The 10,978-nt window shown below is 37.7% G+C and overlaps 1 protein-coding gene across 1 annotated transcript; it reads left to right on the top strand.

Moving 5' to 3' along the window:
- The first annotated feature begins 852 nt into the window (after nt 1-852).
- Nucleotides 853-10,742, top strand: LOC107572480 (gastrula zinc finger protein XlCGF7.1-like). The gene is made up of 4 exons (XM_016258899.1): nt 853-997; nt 7,898-8,500; nt 10,388-10,582; nt 10,708-10,742. Exons 1-4 carry the CDS (start codon nt 913-915, stop codon nt 10,740-10,742), a joined length of 918 nt encoding a protein of 305 aa, XP_016114385.1. The 5' UTR covers nt 853-912.
- Nucleotides 10,743-10,978: the final 236 nt, after the last annotated feature.

Consider the following 10,978-nt stretch of genomic DNA (forward strand, 5'->3'; position numbering starts at 1 on the left):
TCAATACAGCAGCATCTTAGAGATCTCTAATCAGTTAAATAGCACAAGTTATTACTCTACCACATGCGTGTGACGTCATTAACAAAATGGCCCTATGTTGTTAAACTAATGTGGTTCAAACGACGGACATACGACTGTGTTCAGGAAACAGTCGTGACTAGCTAATTCGTTTCCACAGCAATGCATCGTTCAATGATGGTTAATCGGCGAGTTACTTAGTTGTACGGGAAACACATTGATATTACTGCTGACTCTCTCACATACAATTATTTGACTTTTTATTGTCAGTCCAAAAATAAAAGTATGCAGAAAATGCAACTTAATAAATCAAATAAATAAAAAATATAGGATACTACTGAGTGTATTTAATGAATATTGTGCCCAAGATTTAATGACATTGTTACAATCTAAAATTACTATTTAAAGCACTAAATTAAAAGTTAAAATCACTCAATTAAAAAATTTTAAAATAATAAAAAAACAGACTACATTATAACTGGTAAGAGGAATACACATTAACTCATTTGATTTAGTATTAGCTAGCTTACATTTGATTTTGAAATTAATGCTATCATTAAAATACACTTTTTTTTTTTTTTTTTGGCCCTGACTGATTTGTTAGGTTATGGTCTTGGACTTTAAACCCCTTTAATCTCCTCTTCTGCTAAAAACTGTTAATGCAACAAGAACAGCAAATAACTTTTACAAACCAACTGCAAATAAAGTCATTAAACCGTAATCTATAGATCATTCGGTACCTAAACGAATGCATATGAAGTCTGTTTTTTTGATAATCAGCTCATTTAAGGCTATTAACTCTCACTCTGACTGATTCTCTTAGCAGTGCGCTGACTGCTGAACTAGGGAGCTGATTTGATTTGAGATTTTTTTTCCATTCACACCATTATAAAGATGGCATTTATTAAAGAGGAGAGTGAAGACTGGAAGATTGAAGAAGTATTCAGAGTGAAACAAGAAGATACTGAGGAACAAACAGGTGAGTTTTCATTCTCATTGGATCCTTATTAAAATGTCAGGCTCTTACATGACGTTCTTCAAAAATATCATTCATCTGTAGTTTCATCATTTAAATGGTTTTATTTGACATGGAGACTCACGTGTGCAGACATATTGTGATATCATTACTAGACAAATACCAGTGTTTCCCATATATTGATTTATCTGTGGCCTGCCACAATATCAAAACTGAAGGAAACTGTCTTCAGAAAATTTGATGTCATTTTCATTTCATCTTGCCTGTAAAGCCTGATAAAGCAGCGTTTGTGAGTGGAGCTCTGCTTTGTGTACAGCCGTTACCGAAGAGAAAACCTCTTCCGCTCCAAAAGCACCTCCTGCTGGCAGAGAATACATTTGCGTAAATATATATTTCCCCCGGGGGATGTGCTGCCACACATAGAGTGTAAGTCTGTGTGGAAACTAGAGCCCGACCGATATATCGTTTAGTCAATATTGTCGGCCGATATGAGCCTGTCGCCGATATGATTTTTTTTTTTTACAGAGCATATAACACAGATAAAATGCTTGAAATGGTGTAATTACTTAGTTTGTCCAGCAGAGCACGCTCCATTGTTTGCTACTGGCGACCTGGATGAAATGCTTTAAAGCTTAAGTCTATGGAAGACCATTGAAACATAGAACGGGGGGGGATCCCTTCAGCTCGAGGAACCCTCTCGAACGCGAATCGAATGTAGGTCTCAAGGCCCTCTTTCGAACGATAGCCCCAGGGGTTCAGGAGTTGCGGGTGGCTAAATTCGCGCGAACGCAAGTCTCAAGGCCCTCTTTCGAACGATAGCCCCCGGGGTTCAGGAGTTCGGGCTCTAGTTAAATTTGCGGTCCAGCGCAGACCGATCTAGCAATCCCGGGGGGCTACCGCCGCGTGGAGGGTGGTGTTCGAGAGGGCTCCTCGAGCTGAAGGGATCCCCCAAATTTAGTGGAGATCTGCCTGCGCATTCGCGAGATAGTGACACCAGCCAACACTTTCACTTCAGTAAGGAGGTCTCTTGTTCAGGCAGCAGCATTCAAGCATCGTCTTATTCAACCGTAAGTGCCCCGCGAAGTGGACTTCACATACAATTCCGCCATGATTCCAGTTCCAAGGGAACGTACACGTTACATTCAAAGGGCATTAAAGTGCGCGAGACGTGAATTTATATTTATTTACAGAGGTAAATTGTCACACTTCACACTTCTCTAGTAAGTTCTGTCTGTGTGTGAAGACAGTAGCGCAAATCCGTGAATGAATGTTCCAAAGTGAAAAACTTAAACGGAATAAAGTTAAAGCTGAATAAACTTCAACTTTACTGTTCAGTGCACTGATGTAAGACTCATTTTGAATAAAGTTTATTGTTAAATGCCCTGCCTCCATCATTACATATCTTTGTCACCACATTTGAGTGATCATTGCAAAAAATGTTTATGTATATATATTCTGTTTATGTATATACTGTATTCTATATATAGTACCAGTGAAATGTTTGAACACACGAATGGGAAAGTGTCCAAACTTTTGACTAGTACTGTACTATAATATACACAAAGAATATCGGCCAATATATCGGTATCAGTATCGGCCCCCCAAAAAAACCATATCGGTCGGGCTCTAGTGGAAACACTGCAAATACTAATGCTGCCTTCAAGCTGAGAAGCTCCTACTTCCATCCGTTATTATGTCATGCATTAAATAAAAATAATGAACTTATTAATAACTTAAATGATAGTACATAGGAACCTCACTGTTAACTGCCCAATATCAACTTCTGACCTGAAAACAATGACAACTATTCATTAGGGATGTGCAATTTATATATATCGTCTGCAATAATATCGTAATTGTTGTTTTAACGATGTGCGATTTGACATTATCGAGTATATTACAAAAACCAAACAAAACACCATCACAATGTATGAGTGCACTTTGTAGAAGTCTAGTAGGTGCAGTAATACAGTGCACGCGTACACATTTAGAGTGCGTTCTTTCACTGCATGATTCAGTCTATTAAAATGCATTTAAAACGATCACAAAATTCAAGATATGGGGACAGAAAATGTATACATTTATATCATTTCATATAGAGGTCAACCGATTTGGGTTTTCCTTTGGCCGATGCCGATATTTAGAAATCAGGGCGGCCGATATGTGATGCAGATTTTTTGTCAATCTGCATTAGTGCTGGGCGGTATACCGGTTCATACCGAATAACGGTTTATTTTTGTAATATGAATTTTTTAAATACCGCAATACCGGTGTGTCGCTTAAACAACGTTCGGAACGCGACACTGTTTGAAAGGGGTCCCTTTTCACTGTTGCACTGTGGTGAGGGAACAGCTGTATGTGTTACTAAGCGTGAAAATTCGGAAACTGAAGCTGTAGAACTAATAGAACGTGATGATGCAGAAGAACTCATCCACAATATCCACACTGACTGCCACAAATATCCACCACCCCCTGCCTTCAGCTCCCGCGTCTCAGGCTTTTTCCCCCTGAGTATTTATACTGACAAACCTAGCGACTTCATTTTTTTAAATAATTTCAAACAGCAGTATTTAATGTTTAAAATATCAAAACATTATTTATGCATTTGTAACTGCAGTAATAAGTCATTCCATGTCCCTCCGAGCTGCATTAAACGTGTGTAAATCACTGTGTAAATGCCACTTCAGATGCAACTTCTGCAAAGATGAATTTTGTTGATCCAATTTAATTTGTCTGGTAACAGCCTAAATGTCTTTTTATTAGGGCTGTTCCGATCGATCGTCCAGAGATCGGTATCAGCCGATAATCACATTTCATGACTCGATCGGTATTCACTATTTGGCTGATCTCATGAACTGATCGCAATTTGATGACGTCAACGCCTGACCACGTACACGGTACGTGGGGATGCAAATGATTTTAAGCCACAGTCATGTCATCACCTGTGTGGAAATGCTATGACGTTTTGAGAAACAATTAAAAATTTGCTATTTGTCGTGCAGTACGTGCTCATGTTTTTTCAATGAAGCCTTTTGGAAAATCAGTCAGTTTTGATATTGTGGCGAGCGCCACAAATAAATATATTAAATATAAAGTATGCGAAACACATCCCACAGCACAACCACCTGAGTTCAACTTCACTCTACTAATCACCTTAACTTTAACTGCGTTTGTAGCCGGTGCCATAGCCAGACTGATAAACAAACACAGACCGTAAGTTAACTTCGGACTGGGCAAGGCGCGTGTGCCCGATGAAACGGTCTACAGGTGCATCTCAATAAATTAGAATGTCGTGGAAAAGTTCATTTATTTCAGTAATTCAACTCAAATTGTGAAACTCGTGTATTAAATAAACTACTTCAGTCTGTGTGCATTCAATTTAAGTCTTTGTTTTTTTTAATTGGGATGATTTTGGCTCACATTTAACTAAAACCCACCAATTCACTATCTCAACAAATCCACAAATAAATATTATAAATATAATGTATGGGAAACACATCCCACAGCACAACCACCTGAGTCCAACTTCAGTCTACTCATCACCTTAACTTTAACTGCGTTTGTAGCCGGTGCCATAGCCAGACTGATAAACAAACACAGACCGTAAGTTAACTTCGGACTGGGCAAGGCGCGTGTGCCCGATGAAACGGTCTACAGGTGCATCTCAATAAATTAGAATGTCGTGGAAAAGTTCATTTATTTCAGTAATTCAACTCAAATTGTGAAACTCGTGTATTAAATAAACTACTTCAGTCTGTGTGCATTCAATTTAAGTCTTTGTTTTTTTTAATTGGGATGATTTTGGCTCACATTTAACTAAAACCCACCAATTCACTATCTCAACAAATTAGAATACTTCATAAGACCAATAAAAAAATTTTTTTTAGTGAATTGTTGGCCTTCTGGAAAGTATGTTCATTTACTGTCACGAGTTTCACAATTTGATTTGAATTACTGAAATGAAATTAACTTTTCCACGACATTCTAATTTATTGAGATGCACCTGGTATATAAAGCTTGAAGCATTATAATCGGTATCGGCCGATCACCATGACAAGAAATCGGTACTCAGTATCGGCTGCAAAAATCCTGTTCGGAGTATCCCTACTTTTTATTCTACTTGAATGATTAAATGTAAGAATTTGACTCAAAAGATGCACACTTTTAGAAAAAAATGGCTTTATAAAGGAAAAAATCAATTTAAACTTAATATTAATTTCTATTACTGATGTGAACTGACCACCACACACAATATGAAGAATATCAAAAACTTCAGGAGTCCACGGTAGTCCTTAAGATATCAGCGCAATAACACACTCGGCAAAATATTGTTGAATTATCATTATCGAAAAACCCCCAGAAAATATCGAAATAGCATTTTTTGTCAATATCGCACACTCCTACTATTCATTCACTTAACTATGCAAGTAACGAAAAAAGACATTTGTTTTAGTAATTTGTCTTCTCATCCTCAGAAAAAAACTTTAGTGTTCACTGTATAAATTAATAATAGATTCATCTTCATTAAAGCTGTGTTTAGTTGTTTGGTTAACATTAAGGACTCAGCAGAATGTTTTTATAGGCTTTCTATAGGCTGCTGTTTCACCTCTACAAGCGCGTGAACAAAGCAAATCTAGGAAGAGTTTTTATTTCGCTATTCAAGATAGCTTATTTGGCAGGGCGGTGATTTGGTAGTCCGACTGGAAAACACAATACCCTGGAGGTGGCATCTGTTTCACGTAGTGTTTTCCCTTGCTCTGTCTCCAGAAGATAAGATGGTGTGACACTCCCCTTTTTCATAACTGCCTTTGTCCAAGACTTTTGAGTGTCCAGTTTGGTAAGAACTTGATCCCCAGGATCGTCTTTGAATGCCTTTGCAGTTGGTTATTAATGCTGCTTTAAAGAACAAAGTGTGGCCAGTCCAGTGTATACTGGTCCACCCATGTTTCTCCTCCAGTAATTTTGCAGCAGCCATAATGTTCTCACCAATGTCATGTACGATGGCAGTAATTTTCTCAAAAGGGATTTTAAATTTGACTGGTACTTCTTCCAACCACTCTGCAATGTTGGTTGAGGTATGTCTGTCTTCGAGTGGCACGATGGTAAGGCAGACAGACATCATCTTTCAGTCATTCCCAATTAATGGCATATGTGACCCTGGAGTACAAAACCAGTCATAAGTCACATGACCCATAGTATGGGTCAAAATTATAAATTTTTATTTTATTTCAAAAATCATTAGGATTTTAAGTAATTAAGAATTTTGTAATTTCCTATAGTAACTATATCAAAACTTAGGAATGCATATTACTGAATAAAGCTGAATAAATAAGCTTTCCATTGATGTATAAATCTTAATTTCATTGACCCTTATGACTGGTTTTGTGGTCCAGAGTCACATATACAAATGTTTAGCCTGCCCCAGTATCTTTCTAGTGATCCTGAAGACCTTGATTAGCTTGTTCAGGTGTGTTTGATTAGGGTTGGATCTAAACTCTGCAGGAAAGTGGACCTCAAGGGCCAGAGTAGCTTGGAATTTTGGAGCAACAACTTGGCTTAGCATAATTTTTTTTTTTTTAATCTTTCTTGAGTAGAAGGGATCTGCAAATTGGCGCCTTAAGTATACAGCACTTTAATTGACTGATGCTGTCAGAGGTGGCCAGTGTAAGGCATGCCCCTCTCTGGCATGAGGTTTGTTGCCATAGATTAAACTTCACGTTTAGAACAATGGGCCTCATGAAACTTGTGTAAATATATGAGAAAATTCAGAGTAATTTGCATGTAAATCAGACCTTCCCGACAACTCTCCTCCGGATTCACAAAGGTTTTGTAAACGTCAGATTTCGTAGTTAAATGTGTTTGAATTCTATTCATTTGTAAATAGGGCATGCATGCACACTCATTCACAATTAGCATAATCCCCACCTATGAATTACAGCTAAGTGAATTACGTGTCCAGGAACGCAGTGAAATATTTTGAGTTCCCTTCTCAGGTTTGACTCCAGTATATTGCATAAATAAATAATAATAAAAAAATATTAAAAGGCCATATGCCTAACAATAAATATTTAATTAATGTATGTCCACCAAAACGTTTGTAGCCAGCTGAAAAAAATGCCAGGTGCTCTTCTAAAAACGGCCAGCTGGTGGCGCTTGAGAACGCTTTGGTGTGTTTTTTTGGTGGATTTAGTGCTTTACTACTTTATTTATTTTGAAGAATATTACTGAATATAAACATTAAGTAACCAGCAATAATTTCCCCATTGTTGTTGGGGTGTTGTACAAGTAGGATGGTTGGTTGGTGTAGTATTTGTGCAGTATAGTATTAGTATTAAAAAAAAAAGTGACAGTAACGAGCCCTGCGTTTTACCCAAAGTTGTACAGGGCAAACAAACTTGTTATAGTAATGCATCAAAATTCAGTCTTATCAGTTTGCCGAAAAGAACACACCATGTTTTACGCACCATTTATGTGTGGTAAGGAGCAGGTGGTACATTTCTTTCGTACCCACTAACATTTTGAAAATGTGAAAATTTTCATGAATTCTAAAGTTTATGTTGGAACGGCTTTACGTACGATTTACACAAAACATCGTTCTGTACTTGTGTTTGATGAAATGTCTCCTGTGGTAGCAGTTGGATAGATAAGACTTAAACCGTGCTAATGCTTGTTCCCAAAATTGGCAATACAATTCTCATGCTGTCCAAATGAATGCTGTGCTGGAAAATTAAGCAGCTCTTCTTTGGTCAAGCTCTGTTTCACTAGGCATTTGATAACTACCAGGTTGAAAGTTTGAAAGCAAAGAATTTCTGAGATTACAGTAGATTTTGTTGCCTTCTCTTGGTTTTGTTGTCTGTTTCTTTGTGCCATTAAACTGGTTTTGTATTTGTTTTTTCATTTTAGACCTGATTGAGGAGAGTCAAGAGCTGAAGGATATGGAAGAGAAAGAGCAGAATGAGAAAGATTGTGATTTCAAAATTGGAGAAAAATTAAGGAGAAAAACTAAGGAGTGCTCCTCTCAAAAAAGTGTCCAGAAGATTGAATCAAAGAGCTTTTTTACCTGCCATCAGTGTGGAAAGAGTTTCAATCGAAAAGGAAGCCTTAAGGTCCACATGAGAATTCACAATAGAGACATCGCTTTCACCTGCAAACAGTGTGGAAAGTGTTGCACTACCAATGAAAACCTTAAAATTCACATGAGAGTTCACACTGGAGAGAAGCCTTACAACTGCCAGCAGTGTGGAAAGAGTTTTGCTCAAAAAAGATACCTTGCAGTCCACATGAGAAGTCACTCTGGAGAAAAGCCTTATACTTGCTCTCAGTGTGGACAGAGTTTTGCATATAAATGCAACCTAAATTCCCACTTGAGAACTCACAGTGAAGAGAGCTTGTTCACCTGCAAACAGTGTGGAAAGAATTTCCCTCAAAAACAAAACCTGGCAGTCCACATGAGGATTCACTCTGGAGAGAGACATTTTATCTGTAAACAGTGTGGAAAGAGTTTCATTGGAAAAGGAGTCCTCGAAGTCCACATGAGAATTCACTCTGGAGAGAAGCCTTATACTTGCACTCAGTGCAGAAAGAGTTTTACTCACAAAAACACCTTTAATTACCACATGAGAAGTCACACGGGAGAGAAGCTGTTCACATGTGATCAGTGTGGGAAGAGCTTCACGACAGAACTAACCCGTAGATGCCACATGACCATTCACACCGGAGAGAAACAGTTCATATGTGGTCAATGTGGAAGGTGTTTCTCACACAAAGTAAGCCTTAATCGTCACACAAAGACTCACTTAGAAAACTGTTTTATATGTCATCTATGTGGAAAGAGTTTTAGTCATAAATGTAGCCTAAAAACTCACATGAGAGTTCACACTGGAGAGAATTCCTTCACCTGTAAATCTGAGTGAACGTTCACTGCTGCGGAGTGTGGGCCAAATCTGATTGTCCACCTTCATACCCACTTCTTTTATTTCTTAATCTTCTTTTACTTTTTAGATATTGATAACTTAGGTTCAAAATATTAGTTAAACTTCTGTCATGCTGCGAAATGCCACAGTGTAATTGAATGATAATATAAATAATGATCAAACAAATGAAATGTAATATTCTTTATTTCATTCAGTTTGTCACTGCATTTTCTGATTCATCTTTAGTGAGAGAATGTACTGGTAAATTTTTTTTTTTAAATCATGACTACTGTAAACCCCTCAAAGAGCCAAATATAGGGGGCGGGGAATCAATTGATATGATTGAATATTTTTTTCATATCAAAGATCTATATAGATTAGAAAATAGCTTCTTTCAACAAAACACTTTTATCTTATTGACAAAATACATGAATTCACGAGTTCACACTTGCATATAATTAACAGAGTAAAGGTTATGTGTATTTGGCGTGCTGTCCCAAGTAGGATGGTTGGTTGGTGTAGTATTTGTGCAGTATAGTATTAGTATTAAAATAAAAAAGTGACAGTGACAAGCACTGCGTTTTACCCAAAGTTGTACAGGGCAAACAAACTTGTTATATTAACGCATCAAAATTCAGTCTTATCAGTTTGCCGAAAAGAACACGCCATGTTTTACGCACCATTTATGTGTGGTAGGGAGCAGGTGGTACATTTCTTTTGTACCCACTAACATTTTGAAAATGTGAAAATTTTCATGAATTCTAAAGTTTATGTTGGAACGGCTTTACGTACGATTTACACAAAACATCGTTCTGTACTTGTGTTTGATGAAATGCCTCCTGTGGTAGCAGTTGGATAGATAAGACCTAAACCGTGCTAATGCTTGTTCACAAAATTGGCAATACAATTCTCATGCTGTCCAAATGAATACTGTGCTGGAAAATAAAGCAGCTCTCCTTTGGTCAAGCTCTGTTTCGCAAAGCATTTGATAACTACCAGGTTGAAAGTTTGAAAGCAAAGAGTTTGAGTTTACAGAAAACAGAAAGTAGATTTTGATGCCTTCTCTTGGTTTTGTTGTCTGTTTCTTTGTGTCATTAAACTGGTTTTGTATTTGTGTTTTTTCACTTTAGACCTGATTGAGGAGAGTCAAGAGCTGAAGGATATGGAAGAGAAAGAGCAGAATGAGAAAGATCGTGATTTCAAAATTGGAGAAAATTAAGGAGAAAAACTAAGGAGTGCTCCTCTCAAAAAAGTGTCCAGAAGATTGAATCGAAGAGCTTTTTTACCTGCCATCAGTGTGGAAAGAGTTTCAATCGAAAAGGAAGCCTTAAGGTCCACATGAGAATTCACAATAGAGACATCGCTTTCACCTGCAAACAGTGTGGAAAGTGTTGCACTACCAATGAAAACCTTAAAATTCACATGCGATATCACACTGGAGAGAAGCCTTACAACTGCCAGCAGTGTGGAAAGAGTTTCGCTCAAAAAGGAAACCTTGCAGTCCACATGAGAAGTCACTCTGGAGAAAAGCCTTATACTTGCTCTCAGTGTGGACAGAGTTTTGCATATAAATGCAACCTAAATTCCCACTTGAGAACTCACAGTGAAGAGAGCTTGTTCACCTGCAAACAGTGTGGAAAGAATTTCCCTCAAAAACAAAACCTGGCAGTCCACATGAGGATTCACACTGGAGAGAGACATTTTATCTGTAAACAGTGTGGAAAGAGTTTCATTGGAAAAGGAGTCCTCGAAGTCCACATGAGAATTCACTCTGGAGAGAAGCCTTATACTTGCACTCAGTGCAGAAAGAGTTTTACTCACAAAAACACCTTTAATTACCACATGAGAAGTCACACGGGAGAGAAGCTGTTCACATGTGATCAGTGTGGGAAGAGCTTCACGACAGAACTAACCCGTAGATGCCACATGACCATTCACACCGGAGAGAAACAGTTCATATGTGGTCAGTGTGGAAGGTGTTTCTCACACAAAGTAAGCCTTAATCGTCACACAAAGACTCACTTAGAAAACTGTTTTATGTGTCATCTATGTGGAAAGAGTTTTAGTCATA

The sequence above is a fragment of the Sinocyclocheilus grahami genome, unplaced genomic scaffold (genome assembly GCF_001515645.1).
Source record: "Sinocyclocheilus grahami isolate Dianchi unplaced genomic scaffold, SAMN03320097.WGS_v1.1 scaffold1758.1, whole genome shotgun sequence".
In the NCBI taxonomy this organism is placed as follows: domain Eukaryota; kingdom Metazoa; phylum Chordata; class Actinopteri; order Cypriniformes; family Cyprinidae; genus Sinocyclocheilus; species Sinocyclocheilus grahami.